The sequence below is a fragment of the Perna viridis genome, chromosome 11, assembly GCF_037379345.1.
Source record: "Perna viridis isolate PV_CMFRI_1.1 ecotype Kerala chromosome 11, ASM3737934v1, whole genome shotgun sequence".
In the NCBI taxonomy this organism is placed as follows: Eukaryota; Metazoa; Mollusca; class Bivalvia; order Mytilida; family Mytilidae; genus Perna; species Perna viridis.
In genome coordinates, this window is record NC_142455.1 from 18,178,574 (window position 1) to 18,203,040 (window position 24,467).

Consider the following 24,467-nt stretch of genomic DNA (forward strand, 5'->3'; position numbering starts at 1 on the left):
TCAAGAGGGCCAGAAACATACGGAAAACCAAAACAATTTGATATGCGAAACTATTTCATCGGAACCTGAGTTGTTCAATAGAAAAAAAAAAAAAACAATACGATCTACTCCTACTATTTGTCTCGTTTTCCATTGGGAACTATTTGTGTCATTTTATAAATAGTTAATAAATAGTTCTATTGTAAACGCCACTGCCAATAGCATAACCCAAGAGCATTGAAAGTTCACTGGCGACCAAACGTTAAGCTGATATTTAAATGACTTTGTAATGACTTTGTAATGCATACAGAATTATTGATTTTCAAATCAGCGAATTGATCTTAACAACTGAAGCTTGCAGCATTACGCATTAGATGTTTTAATTCCAGACTAAAAGATGTTTGTTATTGTGTCTAGAAGGGATACATGTTGCAGACGACACACTCGATCGGAGATTTCTAGAAACTGATTTTAGCCAGAAGTGAAATGCCAATAACTGTATTGGAATTTGGTTGTTTCTCATAATTGCCTTTCACTGATCGATTCCGGATATTATAAGGTTATATATTCTACTATCTTATGTTTGAACTACGAAAGCGTGGCTGCTTAACTCTGGTTGGAGCGACGTCATTTTAATTGATTTCAACTACTTCGGTTCTTAAAGATCTGGACTTTGGTAAAGATAAACAATGCCGAATTTAAGAAGAAGGGAGCGTGACAAGACAATGGAGGACCCACATCCGTCCTCTGTTTTACGACACATCTCTGCCATAGCTGTTCCTGGGATGTATTTATATTACAAGTACAATGAGTTTAAACGACAAAGGATAGAGGATATGAAACGTAAGGTAACAGAACGGGAACTGGATCATCTAAATCAAAAAATTGTAAGTACTGCAAGATTTAGTTTTCTATTTTGTAACAAAAAGAAATAATTTACTATCATTAAATGCTAACGTAGCATTCAGTTAAAGAGGTTATTAGAATATTGAATCAGAATGGGTATAGAGTCTATATGAATATATCAAAATTACATATGCAAGTTATGCTTTAAGCAACAGTTATAACGAATAAAGTTGTGACAAAAACTATAACATGTCTAACAAGTTTGACCCTCTGAACAATATGGAATCAGTTAAACAATGTGCTTTCAATTTCTCAAATAAAAAAGATCAAATGTGTGCATTATATGTTCAAATAATTAAATATACATTTAAAGAGAGTTTTGTGGAATTTCTAAAACAATATACTTGACTTAAGCTCTAAAATATCATAAGCCATTTAACATACGTCTTTTTCTTTATATAGCTAAAGTAAACTGAGATATGAACTTCTTAAAGTGACGTACTCGCTGAAATTAAAAACAACTAGTTTACAATGATAAAGAAAATAAAATATAAGTAGGTAAACAAATCAGAAGAAAAGGTTAAAAAACTAATAATAATAAGATATAACAATAATACTGGCAAAAGAAAAAGTAACACAAACAAACGAAGCAAAACTATGCACGCAAAGGAAAAGCAAAAGAAATAATAAAAATATAGAGATATAAAAAATATTAATATATTTTTCATTTATGACGTAAAATTCCTTTACAGGGAAACATTTATTTCTTGTTTTATTTGTAAGTAATAAAATGTCTTCTACCTATCAAGAGGTCTTTTTATGGAGTAATTCTACAAAATCATTTCAGGCATTACAATAATTCCATTTGAAGGCTATTTGCCGTGTTACAAATTAAATTTCAGTCAACGGCAAAAATATATTTTAGAATGATCTCATGTAATATTTTTTCCGACCGGAAATATAAGGCGAGAACTTAAACATTTGATGTAAATAATGCCCGGATTGAAACCTACAAATGTATTACACAGAATGGGTTTCTTTTACAAGAAGTAGATTTAATGAAGGGATCAGAGTTCGTTTTTCTTACCACAATGTTTGTAACATTATTATTTTACATTAAAATGATACGGATACTCATGTAAAGAAGGATATGTACTTTATTTATAAACAGACACCCCTTTTGTCTAGAAATAAAATAATATCATTTATCATGGTTTTGTTGCCAGTTTGTTCAATCATGTGATTATTCGACAATGCATCTGACAGTATCAGCAATGAAATATAAAAGATTCATAAACAAAACGTTGAAAGTGACATGCTTTTATGTCTGTGAATTATATGTTCTGGAAGTAATTGATCAGGATGCTTTAAAAGTTTTACAAATAAATAAAAAAAATGACACAGACTTAATAGTAAGCTGAGTCCGTTTATCTGTCATGGAGATCTTTTGTAACTATTCGGTAAAAATACAAGGAAATACGTCGCTACACATTAGTCTTGATTGTGTTAAACGTTCTGCAACACTATCTTTATATACATATAACCCTTTAAATACTTTCTGTTCTATGATTAACGATGTTAGTACATTACTTAGCTGTTTTTTTTCCATTTAGTCCTTTTCTACAATTGCAGCTAATATTATAGGCTTCTACCGTTGCATTTGTATGTATAGTTTTTACCAACCTATTTATTCAGTTATTAAGAGACAATTGTCGAGGTGCATATGGCTGGTACTTGCAATAAATAAATCGTGATATTGTTCAAGATAGAGAATATTTTATTTATAAGTATTTAATTTGAATAATGGGAGTTTTTTGTATGTATTCACACAATCCCTGGATGCGAAGGAGTCAATGTTTAATGATAGTTGCTTTTCAATGTTCCCGTTCGTGATCCAAGTCGTTAAAATTATTGTCTACAGAATTACTATGTTTGGAAACATTTTGTTTCGTTCCAAATGACGCCTTCATGATAAAGAATAAGAAATATTGTAGATTTTTCATGATATTCAGTAGGTGAATTGACAAAACCATTTCCTGATTGTTGGAGGAAATACCTGACATTACTGAGCTGTTTTCCACCTACTAATTCAATTTATCAGGAACGGTAACAAGTATAAATATACCTTATTATATCTGATTCAACAATTATAATTGATATGTTGGAAAACCCAGAATGTTGAATCGACTGTACCTTATAATAATTGGCGAAACACTTGCCACAAATAAAGATAATGAAGGAAAAAATGATTCTATCAAGTCACATAAAATGTCTCTTCGACGTCCTACATACGTACATCCACTGTCAAAACATGACATGTGGTTGTTTGAAATTTGAACGCAGACGCAAGTCATTTGGTATGATGAGTGTTGCATATGTCCGTTGCATATTCCCGTTCGTCGAGATCCAGCGGTGAAACAGTATAAAGGTACATTATCAATGAAGTTGAATGTAATTTACATACAAGTAGCACCGAAATTAAAGAATGAGGTATATTTTTTTACAATACTCAATTTTCATAGTTTGTAAAATCTTTTTCACTAGCAACACAGTAGCTGTTGCGTTTTATATCAAAATATAACCGCCGCCTTGACGCTAACGGTTTCATTGCAAGTGCCATCAAAATTAGAAACATAACGTCGATCGGAAGAAAGAAAAGCTATATAACATTATATGTCGTCCAATAAAATCCGTAACGGGAATGTTGTCAACATCTACTAAATATTAGGAGACAGATATTAGTATTGGTATTTGTTATGTCTCTTATGTGTTTGTGTCACTTGAAAGTCAACGTTATATGAAAAGATTTGTTTGTAATGCATACATTGATTGCTACCGTTCTATGGTCATTTTGATTGCTATCAGTGTTTCTAGAAAAGCAGAGGACGCTTACCCTACCAGTGCACCTGATCCATACTCCCAGTATTTAGTGGAGTCCGAGTTGCTCATTCATGCTTTTGTTACTTTGTATGTATGACTTTAGTTAATTTATGTTCTTTGCTGTGTATGTCTATTTTTCCATGTCTGGTTTTTGTTCCTGCACAAAGATTTTGATTACCGGTATAATCTTGGTTCCCTTGATTATTCTTTCTATGGTCATTTTGGTTGCTATTGTTCTATGGTCATTTTTTTGCATTTGTTTAATAAGTGAAAATATTGTTACTAAATCAATTTGTGTTTCTTAGTACATCGGACTGTTATTTTTATTTCATCTTAATACTTTTTTCTTATTAATGTCGTTCACAAATTGTTGACAGTGATTGTCATATTGTATTATCAGAAAGTAGAAAGGTAAACGTGAAAGTGTTTGGTACACGTGTATCATGTTAATTGTATCTCTACTTTTTCATTTTTATTGCCACCATCAAATGAATAAAAAACATTTCAAATACAGAAATAATCAGCATGGATAATATAAAAGTGAACAAAAGCCACATTTAAAGGGTAAAATGAACTAAATACGAATGAAATACAAAGTAAACGTAATAGACCACAGATAGTGAGACCCAGATTTTAGTGTAAAAAGAAAAGAAAAACCACTGTCGACATTAGTCACTTATTTATTTTTCAAATTTGCACTGCTTAATATACAAATGTATCTGTTTAACCATGAGGCGATGAATTACATATTATAAGTTGAATGCATCCCATAAAAGTAATAAGGAAACACATGGTCCTAAGTCTTCATAAATATACATTTTCGATTGTAAAATTACAGCATTAATGAAATATTATGTTGCTGACAAATATTTACACTTGACAACAACGCCATTTATTGGTTTACGTTTTACTATGTATTAAATACTCAACGTAAAGAATGTCAACATACTTAGTGAAATACTACAACCATAAGTAAATCTGTGAGCATATGTCCCTCTTTTTCTTGTTATTTCTTAGCAGTGTTTTATTACCATCAAACATCATTTCATACCAAAATGAATTTCTTGGCTCTAGGATTTCTAAACTTTAAAGTATGTTTTGTATCTATTATTATATATCTATTATAATAGGTAACTTTGTAGATTGAAAAATGAAAATACACCGATCATTGATCTAAGTCTGTTTTTTTACGGGAAGGGCTTTTTCTAAGACGCTACAGAAAATTAATTATCTCCATGTAGCATTTATCATTATTATTATTGACGCTTTTGTCTACAAGGGAGGTGTTTCTTTAATAGGTTGGTTTCACATTTGGCTTAAAACGGGTTAGTGTCCATGAAACTGGATCTGATTATTTGTTTTCTACTCTTGTCTTGCAGTAAAAATATTCTTATACAACATTGAATACATGTATCTGTTTATGATTAATTGTTGAATTTATTTTGCGTTGCTGTAGGTGAATTCGTTCTTTTCATTAAATATTACTTTTATCATATTCCTTTATGATTCCATGAAGATATTGCAGTATTCATGAAGTGACACTTTATTCCAAGATGTAAAAGAAAAAAATAAAAAAGATATACATAAAAAAGGAGTATTTGTTATGCCCAAATATTATCATGAAGGACCAGAAACCATGATGCGAATATTGTATAATGTTAACTTATGTTTAAAAATGAAAGTCAAAATGAATCTTATTTTGAATATTAATAGAGCATAGTCTTATTATTATTATTACTGTAGAAAGTTATGAATGTTTAAATAATATCTGTGCTGTGCAATATTTTCATTTAGTTTAAACACTCGTTTCTTCGGATATGACGGCATTGAAACTTTATTTTCAAATGCTGTTTAGAAGTTATTGTTCCTAAGGTAGATCATTACTTAATATTTCTAGTCGATATATTGTTTAAGTTTTTCTCGAAAATGACCTTGAATGAACATACTCTATAGAATTTAAATGTAAAAAACATAGGTCACCGAACTTGATTTCGAAAAAATTGAGCCTTGAAAAAGGCATCTTTTTGACAACATTTTTGTATAGATTTTCTCGGGAAATTTCATATACTTTTCAAAAAACTGGAATGTCAGATTTCTTATAAAATTATATATAAAGAACAATTCACTAACATTATTTCATATTTCAAAAAGAAAATCGGGAATCACTTTTTCTGTTATTATTAAAAAAAACCCTAACATTTCTATAAATATCTCCCCGTTTGAAAGAATTTTCCTACCAAGTATCTTCCTTTGTAGAAGGTTTTTTACAGTTTATATTTGTAATTTTGCCATACAAATTGTTATATAAAAAATTATTATTGCATGTAATGTATCTTGTTCTTATACCGTTGTATTTAAGCGTAATCAAGGGAACCAAGGTTATAGCGGTAATCAAAAGAATGTAATCCAGGGACAAACACCAGACATGAAAAACAGACATACACAACAAAGAACATAGAGTAACTAAAATCATACATACAAAGTAACAAAAACAAATGAGCAACTTGGACTCCAATAAAAACTGGGAGCATGGACCAGGTGCACCGGTATGGTAAGCGTCCTCTGCTTTTCTAGAAACACCCGCCGAGTTGCTCATGAAATCTCAAGTCCGGAGTACAGAAACGAGGAAAGGAAAAATATGACCCGTTGAATAAATCTGTTATTATGGTGCAGATGGATACACCATAACGATCCACGAGTTCATGATGACGACCATAAAACGTCTGTAGTGATGACTTCAATCTTGTAGCAACATAACCCTGTTACAGAAGCCTATTTGTTAGAGTTCTAGCGCAATCGACATTCACTGACTGTACACAGCCAAATGTGCAACATATGATAATCATACAGTGCTCGATTCATATGATAATCATATGGCAATTATATGACAATCATGTGATATTTAACATTCTCATATGTTAATATGGGCTTGAAAACATATGATAATCACATTTTTGTGAAAAACCATGCGATTATCATATGTTAACTGAAACAAATGATTATCATATGGTGCTCGATTCAAATGATAATCATATGATGCAAACCATCTGATTCTCTTTTGTGGTACATTTGCCTGTATATGCTTTCATTTTTTTGTCTTTTTGTTCCGACATTTGTTACATTGTCATGAAGTCATCCCTTCTAAATATTTTTTTCATAACTTCTTCACAAAATTATAAACTTATATATGCATACATGAAAACGGCCCAACTTGTCAACAAGCTCAGTACACTCTCTTAAATTTTTCAAAACTTTCATCCTTATCCGTATATCGGATTTATATCAAGTCAGTGCGCTGTTATAGCTGGTTAGAAGCAGGTACTTTTAACTACACAAACTGTAATTGGAAAATAACTTAAATTCTAGTACCTAGTTTGACGAATAATTGATCATTTTCATAGCATCATTTTGGGTTTATTATATTGAAATAATTTCATATCACTTTTGGATGACAATTACCAGTTTTATTATCTTTGTACTTTCTTTTGTCAAAATATTGACTTTTTAAAATTATAAATCGGCTTTCCTCTGGTCCGTTTTTATTTGAATATTTCCTGAAAGTTTTACATAAAATTAACGTGATTTGCATTTAAAATCAACTTCAAGTGAACTTCATGCCTTAATTCACATAAAATGCCCGTGACGACTGATTTCATATGAACTTCACGAGATGTTTGCAACAAATTATAGTTGTTCAATTCGCGAGGAAACATGTGAGATTCGTAAAATGAACTTTAAAAAAATGTTTTAAAATTGAAATTGAAATTTACAAAAGATGAAATGGAATAATATTGAAAAATAATTGAACTTGTTATAATCATTTGGGACAAAATTTGCTACCCATCATTAAAGTCGACATATCAGAAATCCGGCATTTGGTGAAATATGGAAGAAAACTATTTTGAAAGTTTCGGTTGACTTTTTGCAACATCAAACAAAGGAAAAAGACAAGATTTAACATATTACTTTAGTACATACAGGTATTACTTTCATTGAAATGCACTACAAAAAACAAATTTAAAGGGCAGATAGCTGTCAAAAACTAATTTTTTTAACTTCTATTGAAAAGGTTCTGATCAAATTCAGCGATACAGGGATCACAAAAATATCTGTGAGTGAAATGTTATTGTCAGATCGGTATTTTTTTGACATGCAAGTTTATGCTGTTTTCCATTTCGCATGATTCTTACAAAAAACTTATACTTGGTGTTTTATGATCATATTTTAATTGCTTTAGCATCTGGTCCTTTTTTCCCTATAATGACGAGAAATACTTATTTAGTGCAGTATTTACAAAAAAAGATGTCAACATATACTTTGTCAGAAAATAATGTCTTGCAAGACGACTTATTTAATTTGCTACGTACCTCAAGTCTTATTAATATGGTAGTATATTGATTACATATTACAAAGGATTTAATTAAAAACGACATAGAATAAATTTTTTATTGAAATATCAGCTATAACTTAATACAGCTATATTACATAGAAACACCAAGCAAAAGTACTAAAAATCAAATAATTAAATTTATAAAGCAGTCGTACTTCGAAATAAATTTAATCAAAATGTAAAATCCTCGTTTTAATAGCAGTCCTTATATTTACTAACCTACAATATTTTCCATGACGGTACTAGATTGACACTAAAATAAGACAAGGGAAAACGCAGTAGTAAATAATTATTGAACACGTTGCCATTTCTTAACACCCCTTATTAGGTCAACACTAAGTATTTTAGCATATAACGGTTTACGTAGGTAGACCTAGGGTAAGGGACGTAACTCTTGAAATCAGTGATATGTTTGTATCATATTCAAATTCACCAAAGCATATCTAGCTTTCATTTGAAACAGAGTGAAATCAAACCAAACTATGGAATGTTTGTTGCTAAGATAGATCTCACAAGGCTGTGATACTTTAAATTTCATGTCTCCCAACCTTTGTGAATAAATTATTATACTTTCTAGAAATTATTTGGTTTCCGGCAGATAAATTAATTGTATTGTATTCATTGTGATGTCAATATAAAAAAAAATTTATTAGTTACTCACATTAACCACAGCTTTTTTGACGTTTCAAAGATTAGGCGAAGGAAAATAAAATGAACAGGGAATCAAAATCTGAAAAAAGAATTTCGTGTTTAAATCTTTTTTCACTTCAAACAGTTAAATTTTCAATTTTAAACACTTGCACTCGAGTGTGGGAAACATAATTAACAACGGATGATGTGTAAAATCTGGTATATCCACCTTATTTTCTGTTATAAACCGATTTTAGTAGTATTCGTTATCTGGCTTGATAAAGTCCATATTCTAATGCATTGTGGGGGAAATTACTTGGTCGTGTTAAAGATCTGGAAAAATTAGTTAGGACATTACGTTTAGAATAACTTAACGATACTTTTGACTAATGGTAAGAGGCAGTCCCGTAACTTGGTAACATAATGCCGTATGAACTTTAAAAATGTTCAAGTAGAAAAGTGTATTCTGAATGCTATTGAACAGATGAGTTATTATTTATTTTATTTTTTATTCATTGGACTCAACAGATTTTGCGCTCTCTTTTGTAACTTTAAAAAGCAAATGTAATGTAAACAAGATTGACTATAGTGCATTGCTACTATACTGAACCAATCAACCGATGCAAGCCAACTAACATTATAAATTTTTCTTTAATTTTTTGCTTCAAATTCGTGTTTGATTGAAAAAACATGACTATCATGCCTTTAATCTTGTTGGAAAAGCAAATAAAAGATTTTGTTTTCTTGAGAAATATCCAATTCATCGCGCTTAATTTTTTCTAACTTTCGAATTTTATATGTTTTTATTACTAAATCTTATCTATCATATGCTATATATTTATACATACACTTCACTTCATTTAATTATTCAAATACGTCAAATTTCTACTTTACTGAGATATCTAGCCTATACATTAAGTAATTTAAAAGGGAGAATTTGCTTTTATCTGACAAGTTAGCTCAATTTCCAATCATTTCTTTTCCTGTATTGAAATAAAGGCAATTATCGATTATACGTCCGTTTCTTATCTTACTCAAAGGAAAAGTAAAACAATAGATTGATATGAAAGCATGATTCTAATATGTTATGACTGTAAACTACGTTATGTAATTCACTGTTTAACTCTGTAATTAACGAATAATTACGTTTTGTATAATGAAATCACATTGTCCACCATACGTCCGTCTGTCCGTCTGGATGTTGTTGAATTATATCGAATTCCACTGGATAGTCTCCTATTATATTTGGTATGTGGTTTTATGTAGATATGACATACGGTTTTTGTTGCTTTCCAGAGTTAAATTATAGAATTCAGATTACACAATGTTGTTATTTCATAAGATTGAAAAGCACGAAGAAAGCAGTAAAAATTGTAGATCAGATCTAAGACTTGTGTTAAATGTTTACACGTTACTAGAACCTCTATGTGGTAAACATCACCATCATCGATTGCGTTTACCTTTTCAAAGATATAATTGATATCATCAGGATGGTTTCAATTATTTATTATTACCAATGATTGAAATAATTAGATTGAAATGATTGATAACATTGGTGAAACGTAGGAAAAGTAATAAATGGTATATAATACCAGAAGGTATGGAATATTTAATATATATAAATTTAAAATTCTCTATGAATTGGTCGTTTTATCTACCTCGTGGACGGCTAGGTATTTGGCGAAATCATATCATAGGAGGATGTTACATACACTTGTGATACGTTGTTGTGATTAGTTGTTATATCGTTTGTGTGGCACTGTCAATAAAGCCCTATTGGTCGAAAGCAACGTTCTGAGGTTTCTTACGTTGATCTCCTATAAAAGAAACTGGTGAAGTAGTTAGACGGACTGTCGATAAAATTTCTGCCATGGTAGATACCGTATGTCAAAAGGCCAGATGCATAATAGAGAAAAAGGTTTTATAATTCGTGAAAATCGAATGTGGCATATCAGTAACGCGCATTATTAAGTTACGAAATCATATCAATCTCGCCGGGGGTCGTTTGTTATGATGTTAAAATAGAATAAATTCATTTGATATTTTACGATATTTAACTTCTTAACTCATTATGAAACTTACAAATATTTCTGAAATTTGTATGTATTCAAATGTGTGAAATTAATGAAAACTATATGTAATTGGGCTTAGGTAAATCCTAATCCTGACAAACATGTTTCAGAGATAATTATGAATTCAAACTTTTGAAAGAGAAATCAAGGGAACCAATATTCTAGCGAATACATATTTCAAATTAATATGAATTTAAAAAAAATTACATTAAGTAAATACGTTTTCACGATTTGAAAAAAAAATTACATTGCATCAAAAGTTTCAGGAACTTAATTTTCAAGCATCAGAATAATGTGTTTTACTAAAGGAGATATCAACAGCGCCCTTTATTTACTTTACGGATTCCTACACGTCTACTGCTTTAAAGCGTTCATGAAATCTGTGTTGAAAATTAATATTGTCATGAATTCGGTTTAAAGTATCAAACTATAGCTCCAAACAATAACAGCAAAATAAACAAGAATTGAACATGACAGAATTTTAAATTCTAAGAACTAATTTTAAAATCGAAAAACGAAAACAAAATATAAAAACATTTTTTAATGACATTGGATACATTCCGCCCACGTTTTTGTACTTTTGAAAAAAAAATTGAAAAGCCTATATATAATGAACGTAAATAAGAGGATACTTAGGACTCACGACACATACTTTCATGATCAATTCCAGTTTTCCAATTTTCTTCCAATTACTATACTTTATTGTCCCATTGATGCTAAGGCCCTGATCTGTCTTTTCTATCGTCAATTCCTCTTAAAGAAAATAAAGAAAATACTGCCGCAAATACCTGAAAGAGTAGTCGAAGGAACGCATTTTAGCGGAAATAAAAAAAATGTTATCCAGGGACAAAGACCAGACATGGAAAGCAGACAAACACAACAAAGAGCATACAGTATCTAAAATAATACAAAGTAACAAAGGCAAATGGGCAACTTGGACTCCACTAAAACAGAGAACATGGACCAGGTACACTTGTACAGTAAGCATTGTCTGCTTTTCTAGAAACACCTAGTTGATCATAAAAAGTCAATATAAAAAACTTTACATTGGCATTACTAGTATACCGCTCTGACTTTGTATATCTAAACTAATGTGGTACACCTTATAGACATACAAACATACCTATCTAAGGATGAATACTGTATGACAATCTAATAGGTTGGCAGACTGGCCTCTCTCAGAAGACGTCGGATCTCGACGAAACCTGGGAATATTCTGCAATGCACCACTAGCCCAACGGAAGTAATTGGTAGTAAACTACAAAACAAAGTCGGACAGATCATGACATCATTTTCGGAATTAACTTTTACAACACTAACACCTTTCATTATATGTTATAAGCTGGCCAAATTCAAAATTCTGTTTAATAATGTGTAACTTATATTTCCTGAAAAAAATATAACCTCAATAAATACTCGCAACTCCAGTATAGCATTGTTTTTATTCATTTTTACCTACCTAATTTGTATAAAAAAACTGTGGGAATTTTCTTCTACGTTTCTCTTCGCACGTACGACGTCGGCTTAATCGGTAGGTAATCAACGAACGACTAATGCATTACATCATGCAATGAAGTTCATTTTGGTCTTTTTAAAATTATGCTGTCTTCTGTTGTATGGTCATTGATTTCTGTTTAAACATCACAAAGAAATATCTAATCATCTTGGATATAACGATTCCTGCCTCTGTGCATATTGTCAAAGCTATTTTGTTACAAAGTGTGTAGGGTGCAGGTTTGTTATCAATAATAAATTGCGTCACCAATTATTGATATATAGATATCTAGCCTTACATTAGGACTTTGACAGCATGAACACTACAAAGAAGTCATTTATAGGAATGACGTTTTGTCTGAAAATATTAAGTGGTCTGTTCAATTAAAACATGATATGCAACAGCTCTGTGAAAGTACTGTAATTCGTTTATACCAATTTTCGTGGATTAGGGAAGAAACACAAGTTTGTGGTTTTGAGGTTTTCAGTATACACATCAAAGGAAATTTCATTTTAGTTGGGAACCAAATTTCGTTGTTTTGTCTATCCAAGAAAACCTTGGAAATTGGTATTCCACGATTTTCACAGTAGTATGCTCACAATACCTTCTTTTTCCAATATAGTGGGACGAAACTCAATCAGGGTTGCTATCATGAATCTTTCGGACAAGAAAGCCAAAACATTGATAGCTGTCTACTATTTAGCAGCGAGTCATAACCAGATAAAAGCATGTGGTTTGGAATTCTTTTTTCAAAAACATTTATATTGAATTAAAATACTTTCTTCAATTGTTTGTTTTCATTATCATCCATGATCCACATTTGTCAATAAGTTGACATTACTTACATCCAGTATTTTTATATGTAGGCTTATATATGATGCTCAGCCCTTGAATAGTATGTGTAAGATTAAAAGCTATATGATAACAGCAATATACATGTACATAATTTTTTTTGGTGATTTTATTATGTACCATTTAGACCATAGACACTTCCTCAGTCTTTAAACTCTTATGTTTGATACTTTTGTCAGTGTTGTTAATGTATTTTATTTCATGTCATAGACAGACTTAAAAGCAAAGAATGTCAGTTATAAATAATTCATAATGCCGTTTTTTGTATCAATTTTAATTACAGATTGAAAGTGTCAATTGTTTCTCTTTTGTCTTGTTAGATGTTTAAAGAAACATTACAATAAAAGTTTCATATGTATAAGTACATAAAAAACAAATAAATAAAAAGAATTTAATGCGGTGCGATCAGTCCTCTTGATAACGTTCGAAACAACAACGTAATGATGATAAGAGATCATAAATAGCTTTCAATTTAACTGATTTATTAGTCGTTTTTCATATTTACGGAATGCAAGCCAATTTTAGCAAGTTTTCCAAAGGGACGCAACCCACCAATACGTGACAACCTGGTTGGCGGTCTCTTGGGAAAAGAAAGAACAGTAAACATTTGTCTTTGAAACTCAAAATATTTACGCTTCGGTAGAAGTTAAATGGTTGAAAATGATTTATTTAAAAGTATCCAAGTACTTACCGCAGCTACAACAAATCAGATATTCAAACTTGAAGTATATTGCTGTCAATGGCTCCAATCATAAAGTAAACCAGTCTCTCGTGTTGGAGAGTTACTTCCCTTTCCTTGAAATGTTATAAAAGTCAAGTTGGGAATTTGAAAAAAGCTCTATTTCCATGTAAAGCTGTTAAAGCTAATAAACAACAGTAAGAGAACGAACCGTTGCCTGAGTAGAGGGTGTGTTCTTTTGTTGTTTTATGAAAATACAGGTAAACTTGTATTGAAAGGCTAGAACATATATGATGAAGAATGCATGGGTTTTGCTCATTTAAAGATATTTCTCTTTATACTTCTATTACCCATATCAGTTAGAATTCCCCGACTCAAAAGCATTCTTCATCGTTGTTACTTCAAAAAAGACGGTACACATAGATACAAATATGTAGTTTTTGGTAGAGATTCCTCATCTTTTGTTAAATAATTCCAAATCATATTTCAATATACCGAAGAACATGTTCAAAATGTTGGATTTTTTAATTGACAACATATTTTCTAGTGTAGTGGAGGCGTCTTTCAACAAACCTTTCAATGGGAACAAATTGTGCTCCTCTACTTGCTGACCTTTTCCTTCACTATTATGAAGCTGGCGTAATAGCTGACCTGATCCAAAAGAAGGAGCAGCGTTTAGCTAGATCATTTAATCTCATTTTCCGCTATATTGACGTATTATAAAAACATCTTAGTTTCGGGGATTTTATGTATCGCATCTAGCTAAACGAACTTTAGATAAATGATACTACAACCTCATATCTTGACCTTCACTTAGATATCGATGCTAAAGCAAAACTATTGACCAATCTATAGAACAAATGCGATGACTTTTCATGCCGTATTATCAACTTTTCTTGCATCTATGGCAAAATTGCTTCAGCACCTACGTATAGAGTTTTCATGTCACAACTCAAACGTTATGCCAGAGCTTGCGATAACTACACATACTTTTTGTATCCAGCTAGACTTCTTAAAATTAGGCTTCTCGAATAGGGTTATGTTGCTACAAAATTGAAGTCATCACTACAGACGTTTTTTTGTCTACTCAGTGGATGTTTAAAGAAAATCAGAGGACGCAACAACTCCATGCTCCCAGTTTTTAGTGGAGTCCGAGTTGCTTATTTACTTTTGTTACTTCGTATGTATTATTTTGGTTATATGTTCTTTGTCGTATGTGGATATTTCCATTTCTGGATTACATTCGTTCGATTTCCGCTAGAATATTGGTTCGCTTAACTATTCTTTCTTAGTATGGTGTTCGATTCCTATGATATACATATTACAATGATATGATAATTTACTTATTATGATCAAGTGATAATTAACATATCATAATCATACGATCATTTACAAATCAGTATCATATCATCTGATAATCACTTATGAATATCGGTTTGATTACATATGATTTTTGAATATGTACTGGAGCATATGACTTTCAAATATTTTTTGAAACATATGATTCTTATGTATTGTGCCTTTGATTGTGTACTTTTAAGACAGTAAAAGTATATTTAATAAACTATTACTATCCTTATTCTTCAAAAGAGTAATCAAGAGAACCAAGGTTATAGCGGTAATCAAAAGAATGTAATTCAGGGACAAACACCAGACATGGAAAAGAGACATTCACAACAAGGAACACAAAGTAACTAAAATCATACATACAAAGTAACAAAAGCAAATTAGCAACTCGAACTCCACTAAAAACTGGGAGCATGAACCAGGTGCACCGGTAGGGTAAGCGTCCTCTGCTATTCTAGAAACACCCGCCGAGTTGCTCGTAAAAAGTCAAACTTGTATTTTGTTGACGAATGTTTTAATGGTTCAATTTATTACTCTTGAATCCCATTGAAATTAAAGGCATAAGCCATAGGCGTAGATTTCCAGGTAAATTATGATACAGATGAACAGCTAATGCCGGTGATTAACTTTTATGTCGTATCCATGTTGACCGAATACAGTCATGTTATCTTTGTATTATTGACTTGACATTGTATTTCCTTATCCGTTATCAGTTAATTATAGATAGAATCTTATATCAGACTTACAACGCATGTTTGTAAAACGGTGTGTCATGATTGAAGGCTGTTATGTTATTGCATTATTAGAAGAACGCATTTTTAACACAATATTCACCGACAATTAAAGAGATGAAAGTTCTCGACCATTGTGAATATATATTGTTCTGAAAGATTAACATTTTACATTTTAATTGAATGTCATTTAAGTAGCACTCCAGCTAAGAATCATGCAAAATGAGATTCATGGTTGGAAATCCTACATATTCTTAATTTTGATTATTTTTGTTTAAAATGTCATAGTTAACAAAAATTGAAATGTGGCTTTTCATATGACTAGTGCTCTTTAGAGAAACATCACTAATTTCTAGATTTATATCCCTTACCCTTTGTGAACCTCCTTAAGGCCAAAATATCGTTTAGTTGAATAATATCAACAACCAACTGCTTTGCATTGAATAGTCTGGTTAATATGGAAGTGGCCTTTCTTTTCACCATTTACAACATTTTTATAGAAACTGATTACACCATCCTACATTGATTTTCGCACCTTAATCCAATATAATTAATTTGATCTAATTGTTGTATAAATAATTTAATAAAACGGCATTTCGCTTGACAGAGAAGTCAATGAGTCATTACTAAGACGCTACACATTGAAACGTATTAAAGCGTAGCAAAAATTGCAAAAATGTCTTTCTTTAATTGAATCGGATTTTACTTTTTAATCTTTATATCTTCCTTCTGCAATGCAGATAAATAGCCCTCCAGCTAACAGTCATGCAAAATGTTAAACATGGCTGGAAAGCCTACGTATTTATTTGTTTGATATTTTGTTTAAATGTAATAGAAAACAGAAATAACCACGTGGCGTTTCCTATCAACCTTGGTCTAATGAGATATTAATTATATAGTACGTATTGTAAAATGTGTAATTGCCACGGAAAAACAAAACAAACCCTCGGATTTTCGAGTGATTTATATCCTTAAAGCAGACAGATTGAAATAAAAAAAAAAAAACTCAACATTTCAGAATATATAGCTATAAAGAAAGTTAATAATAAAAAACAAAGTATATACTGGCTTATCACATATTGAGGAATTTGCACGATTTTTACAAAGATTGATACTTCAATTTCATTTGCAATGATATTTGATAATACGAATACAGTTTTTATCTGGTTATCATTCCACCTTTTGTGTACTTACTAATTTGTTATTGATGAACTTGCGACCTAATTACAAATGTAATACACAGCAAAATTCGAATATCAACAATAAATAATTGATTAAATGTTTATGCATCTGTAATAAGAACGAGGAAACACTGTTTGAATTACATGCCATATCTTCATTTACTTTCCTAGAAGGTCTTAAACCAAATTGTAAATAATTTTACTCATTTTAATAGAATTTTTGTTTGTTACTACAGTACTTGAAAGTAGCAATATAATTCCTGGCAATTTATGTCTATAATTTTGATTTATTTTGCACCAACAAAAGGATGGAAAATGAATTGAATAAAGACTTATCTCAAAACCATGTTCGTTTTGTCTTTTGGAGTAATAAAAGGAATAAAAGCATTATAATTATAATAACAAGTCTGAAAACAAACAACAATTAAAACACCTACCTACAAATTAATTCCAGAATATCGTGCATTAATAAGGCTAAAAGGGAATATGATTTAAAAATAAGTAAAACACCGTGTGCGTCTTTCCTTGCACTGCATATGGTAAAACCTCTCGGTGATTGATTTGGCTTCCTCTTTCTATATTTTTGGTCTTGGGTTTTTCTTGTATACTATTAACATTCTGATTATAACCTTTATACATATTTGATTTCAAGACTGCTGATGAGAGGTTACTCCTTAAAATATGTACAGCATATCAAAATTTACAATATTATTTATCTGGTATTTTTTGTATTTGATTTCCGCAACAATCTTCGTTCCCTTGATTACTCTTTTACTTGCAATTATGCTTATTCAGTGTCATCCCATTATTGAGTCATAAGTTGCCTCCCTTGACTACAAACTTTTGTACTTTTAGATAAACCTGGCCTTACTTCTGACGACCCATTGTTCACGGCTACCCCAGTTTTCTACATACTTTTGTGATAGAAGGAAACATGAAAAACTTGTTGAGCATTAGATTGAAGCGTTAATATACTAACTGATAACAACATTTGCATTGATTTTAGCACCTCTATCTGGCAGTATTAATGCAAAATAATTGTTACATAAATAATTCAATATTTTGAACGTTTCATTGAAAAGAATCAATGCTTGATTTTATGGACTAGACATTTCATGAAAAATCTAATTTTTGAGGAAATAATCATATATTTATTTCATTTAAGTAGGCGAAAACTATATTCAAATGTAATGTTTAACATATTGTATTAAATGAAAGCCTAAAGGCCATATAAAAGATATGGTCAAATATGTTTTGGTAGGAAAAATAAATGTTGGTAGCTGAATTGATATTTAGGGCGAAATTGACCCTTTTGTGGTATGTTTATGAGCATGCTCTATATACACTTCCACGAGGTAGGGCTTGGGTAGAAGAAAAGAATTTTCCTCGCGGAAGTGTATACACATACTCATGACTACCCAAAAGGGTCTATTGCGATGATCTTTAATTAACTCTGAGCTTTAAAGAGTAAAATAACATCTGAAATCCGTTACTTATTAGTTTGAAAACGAAGGATTACATTTCTTTTGAAACTAATTAAACAGTATGGAAGCGTATATCCCTTATTAAAACAGAAAAGGGGGGAAACATTGTTCATAGAATGACAAACTTAAACGAAGTCATTTCAAGTTTCATGTAAAATAAACTGCATCAGTAGAATGCATTGCTATCATTCAAGCATAATTAACTCACATGTCATTATTTCAATGCAATAACGCAATATCAGTTTTTAATATCGAAGGAAAAGCTTGTCAGACCTCAATAATTGAACTGACACAGATGCCTTCATTTGAATAATTGATAAAAGGAAGACAAGCCGTCATGTAAATGATTTTTGTAATAAATCACAAGATGAATTGTCCTGGTGTGTTTTGTCAGAAATAAAGAATATATTCATTCCAAGACTCAGTGAATTGGAATATCTTCTCCTCGGTGATTGATTTGCAAACACATGTCATATCTCAGCACAAGCTTTGAACTTTTAACTTAGAATATGTCTATGCTGGATCAATAATGACTTTATCTATTGCGTTTCACATCCTGAGAAATGACGTTGTCAATAAATTTGACTTTTTGTCTGAAGAAGAAACTATTGTCGGTATTACTAAATTATTTGCGATCGAAATGGCATCATACAAACATCATCATACAATGTAAAAATATCAATAGAAATAAAAGAGGTAAAGTTGAGGAGGTATACCTAGGGTAAGGAACATAATTCTTGAAATCAGTTACATGTTTGTATCATCTCCATTTTCACAAAAGTCTATTAATCTTTCCTTTGAAACAAAATGAAATCACCCCTAGTAACATAGAAGCCTACAGCAGGTTGATGTAAAATGCTGAATAAAATGATTTGATGAGTTGTGTCCTTCACCTTAGGTCTACCTCCTTAAATATGAACTAATAAAACTGAAACTTCGTTAAGACATGGAAGTTTTTACTTTATGAAACTTAGACCATTCTGCATGAATTTTGTATCGATATATAAATTGTCGATAAATAATCGTCTTTGGCGAAAGCAATGCACAATTTGGTAATTTCTAAATACAATGTAAACAAAGTTTTTGTCGCTTTGAATGCATTGATTGACGGAGAATAAAGAAATCAGTAACTATACTTTAAATAATTAAGACAGTTTAACAACTTTTATCAAATGTGTTCATTTTTTACTGAGAAACCTAAAAAATTACAAATATACAATATTGGAGCAAGTTTTAAGTTTGACATGCAATTGAAATTTCGGGTATCTCTGTTTCCTCAATTTTTGTAGTTTCTTTAAAATTCATTTTAAAAAAAGTTGATATGAAAGGTAATGTCACAGGTTTTGGTTTAAAAAACTACACCAAATGAGAGAGGACACACCATTTTAAGTGATCTGATACGCCTACAAGATGACCCTTAAGTAATGAATGATTACGTCCTAATGTCAATAATATTTGACACGTGGGTGCACCATTGTAGCTAGGTTATACTCACTTGCAATATGGCGGGTGCCGCTGGCGGAGTAGGACATGCCTGCATGACTTGGTGTCACTCCCAGTTTTATCTTATGGGAGTTCATATTGCTGGTGTTTAGTTTTTTGTGTGGTCTTGTTTCCCTAATCTTCAGTTTTTTAATCTGTTTATTCGATTCGCTATATTGTGTATGTAAATCGTCTCTGTTTCATGTGTTCAGGTTTAGGCCATGTTTTGGATTTTGAAGTATTTAAATTATACCACCGCTAACGTTCCTGTATTTTTGTGCCGATATTTAATGATCAATGGAGCTGAATGTAGCCGTTATTAAAGTATTAAGAGATAAACTTAAAAAAAATTGGATCATACTCTTTCTAAGTCGCTAGGTTATGGCGGTAGTGAAGCATACCCATTGACTAGTCCGAAATAAGACACTAAAGGTCAATTGTCAATAAATGGATTCAATAAAACATTCGGCACTGATTTACAGTTTGTTTACTTTTTTTCACCATTAGGACATATATAAAATGAGACATACACAAAAGGATGCTTATAAACTTTGTGAATCTCTAAATATAAACTGTCAGATTTATACCATCAAATCTCATAGAAATAAAATGTAATAACATGAACGAAATTTAATTAAATACCGCACTGACGCAGAATGTAAGGACATAGTATTGCTATAAATAGTGTTTTTATTTCCTCGTTATTTAACCATCTCGTTTAACGATATAGACAAATTCTTATCGGCTGCAATTTAATGATTATTTCTTTGACAATATAAAACTGTTACCAAAGATTATTTCTCAAAGTATTACCTTTAAGGCACCGTGTTCCATATAAAGATCTAATAATGTAAAACCAAAGAGTCGTCCACAACGAACATCCAAATTCTTTGATAATGAATACTTCTTACAGCCAATAAAAGAATTTGTCGTTTTATGAAGTTTGATACGACTGAAATTGTCAAATATTCTGAAATTTGAAGATAAAAAGAAACTTCGGACTTAAGTTTGGCTACTTTTTAGTCTGAACTTTTTTTTATTCGTGCTGAGCGGTTTTCTCATTTAAAAATAAAACATGTCATTTTACAATTGCACCTAAGCAGCCTACCTGTCACCTAGTTTATATTATTGCGTGGAAAACAATTAATGTCATGTATCAATAATTAATACAATTATACCTTTATGCACTAGACTTTAATACAATTCAAGACCTACAATATGTTAAACAGGAAAAAATATCGCATAAAGTGTCAGTTGTATTATAAACATATTTGAATCAGGACTCTTAAAATATTTCATTTTTGCAAAAATGTGAAATTAACAGGATGGAATGAAACGGCACTAATACAAAAAGTAAGGAAATGCTTAAGGAGGTAGACCAAGGTTAAGGGACACAAGTCTTTAAAAATCATGGGAACGTTTTTTTCAGCATTTTACATCAATCTCGTGTAAGTATCAAAGTAACTTGGACTGATTTCATTCTGTTTCAAATGAAAGCCTGGTAGGCGTTGGAGAAATTGAATATGATACAAGCATATCACTGATTTCAAGTTTTTCCTTTACCCTTAGTCTACCTCCTTAAGTTATGAACATGTGAAATTAACAGGATGGAATGAAACGGCACTAATACAAAAAGTAAGGAACTGCTTAAGGAGGTAGACCAAGGGTAAGGGACACAAGTCTTTAAAAATCATGGGAACGTTTTTTTTTCAGCATTTTACATCAATCTCGTGTAAGTATCAAAGTAACTTGGACTGATTTCATTCTGTTTCAAATGAAAGCTTGATAGGCGTTGGAGAAATTGAATATGATACAAGCATATCACTGATTTCAAGTGTTTTCAAAGAATACTTCTCTTTGATACCGTGTTCCTAATTGACAATGAAATCATTAAATAACGTAAAAATTATTACGAACTACCACTACATTCTAAAATAGTCCATCATGATTTTTATGACAAACAATTATAGAATCTGTAATATGTAGTATTTCCATTTCCCGCAACTGAGTGACATCGATTATGTTCTGACATCATTGGGTTGATTAATAGTAAGACATTGAATGACTCAATGACAAAGAGACCTAAGAATTATATTTGTTCTGTGGTCATACAGATAAAAGTGATGTTCTGTTGCAATATTTATCAAAAAGTTGTGTATATCTGCAGATGTTACAAAAAGCCCAATTAAAAAGAAATACTTTAGTTATTGAAACAGGAGTGTAAAATGAAGGCGGATAAATAACCTTGTCATTATCTAAAATTGGAAGTTCAATCATCCTGGGATAATACAGGTGTAAACTGTTCTTTTTACTTCATACAAACATTTAAAACAAATTGGGGAATTATATAACACCAAATATGTTGTACTTTGAAATTTGTCATCCGATCTTCATTAACCTAAAACTGAATACTAAGTGTCTGTATAAGTAAAACGTGTCTTAACCTGACCCTGAATAAATGTATTGGCTATCCAAACTAGATTTCTTTTGAAATCTCCTTTATAGCAAAATCATACACACAAAGTAACGAAAGCAAATGAACCAGTTGAACACTGTTCTAAATCGAACAATTTCTTCTATAGCATAGAGGTTCTGATTAGCTAGGTTTTACTGTACTATATAAACCATTCAACTTCAACCTTGTATGATGATACAATTTACTTCAGACAACGTCGTTATGCTTTGAGTCTTTATATCTCGTGCCTTATTGATATAAAAATGTCCATGATGTAACATTCAGTGCATTCTAAAAATAGTTGATGATAAATTCTCATTATGACAAATTACGGTAAATATGATTAAATTGTAGATTTAAATGTTTTCCGTTTAGAAACTAATAACCAAACCCTTTATCTTTATGGCCTTTTTCTGACATTAGTGGAAGTTACTAATTATCATAAGAATAACTCAAAACATGAATTGATTTATTACGGGGGAATCTGGTATATACTGGAAGCTAATTGCTGCCTGATATTCCTTTTTAGTATCGTTTCTTTATTTAGAAGTATATCCCTTTGAAATTATATGGATGTTTTATTACCTTAGGTACTGACACTCGGCCATAATTTGAACTTGTCATAAAATTTAAGGACTATATGCTGCTTGAGTGTGAAATAATACCCTACCGGTGCACCTGGCCCATGATCTCCATTTTTGATTGGAGTCAGAGTTGCCCATTTAGTTTTATTTCTTGGTACGTTTAATTTTGGTTATTTCATACTATTTTTATGAGCAACTCGGCGGGTGTTTCTAGAAAAGCAGAGGACGCTTACCCTACCGGTGCACCTGGTCCATGCTCCAAGTTTTTAGTGGAGTCTGAGTTGCTCATTTGCTTTTCTTACTGTGTATGAATTTTAGTTACTTAATGTTCTTCGTTGTGTATGTCTGGATTATATTTTTTTCTGTTCGAATCCACGTTCCCTTGATTACTCTCTGAGCTAATAATTGTCTTGCAACCTAAACATGCTCCAAGTCTCTTGTGGTGTCCTGACTGTTTATAAACTAGTTTATCTATATATGTGTAATTTTGGTAATTTTATGTTCCTTGTTGTATCAGTCTATTTCACCTGTCTTATAGTTATCCTTGTATTTTGTTCAGAATTTATCCTGGTTTTCTTTTTTTCTTTTTGAAGTATACAGAAAATGATGACTCTATTATCAGACACTAAACAGACTTATCAAACTGACGGTTTCACACAAGAATATATTACATATTCACAAATACAAGACGATATGGCATTTGATATTTCTCTTTATAAAGTTTATAAATCACCCGAAGTAAATTTTCTTGTAAAATGTCAAAAATGAGGAATGTTTGTATTTCCAGGCTTATCCCTGTCGGCTATATTATTGATTAATCGCAAATACAAATCAAACTATTAGTTCTGATGTTTATTTCTATACAAAATATTTTTGTTGCTAAATTATCGCTGTCGGTAAATTGGGGCCATCCTGAGAAAAATTGACCTTATGATTATTCATGTCTGAAAAATGAATGTTTATTTTGTTCTGTATTTTATAAACAACACTGAAAATAAAAAAATGAATTCTTTGTTTGCCAGAAATTGTCACATTAAAGATATAATTAAAAAATGTGAAAAGAATGAGTCGGCATTGGAGTTAAATTAAATAAAAGATAAAACGCATAAAAACTACAACACTTGCAATGGGAACTTTCACAAAAAAACGAAATAAAAATAAGTAAATAAATAGAATTAAAGAAAAACAAAATATATGAATATATGAAAAATAAGCTAAGTTAAAATTAGGTTCTCCGGAAGGGTAAGCATGTCCTACTCTACCAGCTGTACCTGTCTCATTGCGCATTGAATAAAACCCGGTAAATGTCAAGTTCGATTGGAGGATTAATCCCGCAAGATGTGAAATTCAACAAAATCAGATCTCGTGTGTTAGATAGAA

At 31.1% G+C, this 24,467-nt stretch overlaps 1 protein-coding gene and 1 long non-coding RNA gene across 2 annotated transcripts in view; one reads left to right on the forward strand and one right to left on the reverse strand.

The window, feature by feature from the left end:
• Nucleotides 1-282: 282 nt before the first annotated feature.
• LOC148603196 (uncharacterized) overlaps nt 283-24,467 on the forward strand; it is a 29,669-nt gene continuing 5,484 nt past the window's right edge. The window contains exon 1 of the mRNA XM_088552879.1: nt 283-866. Within this exon, the coding sequence (XP_088409005.1) occupies nt 669-866 (198 nt within the window). The 5' untranslated portion in view covers nt 283-668. The remainder of the gene's footprint in view (nt 867-24,467) is intronic.
• Nucleotides 10,320-12,052, reverse strand: LOC148603197 (uncharacterized). The gene is made up of 3 exons (XR_015916664.1): nt 11,921-12,052; nt 11,450-11,585; nt 10,320-10,542 (listed from the first exon to the last, which is right to left on the reverse strand). It is a non-coding gene; the product is annotated as an uncharacterized LOC148603197 (long non-coding RNA).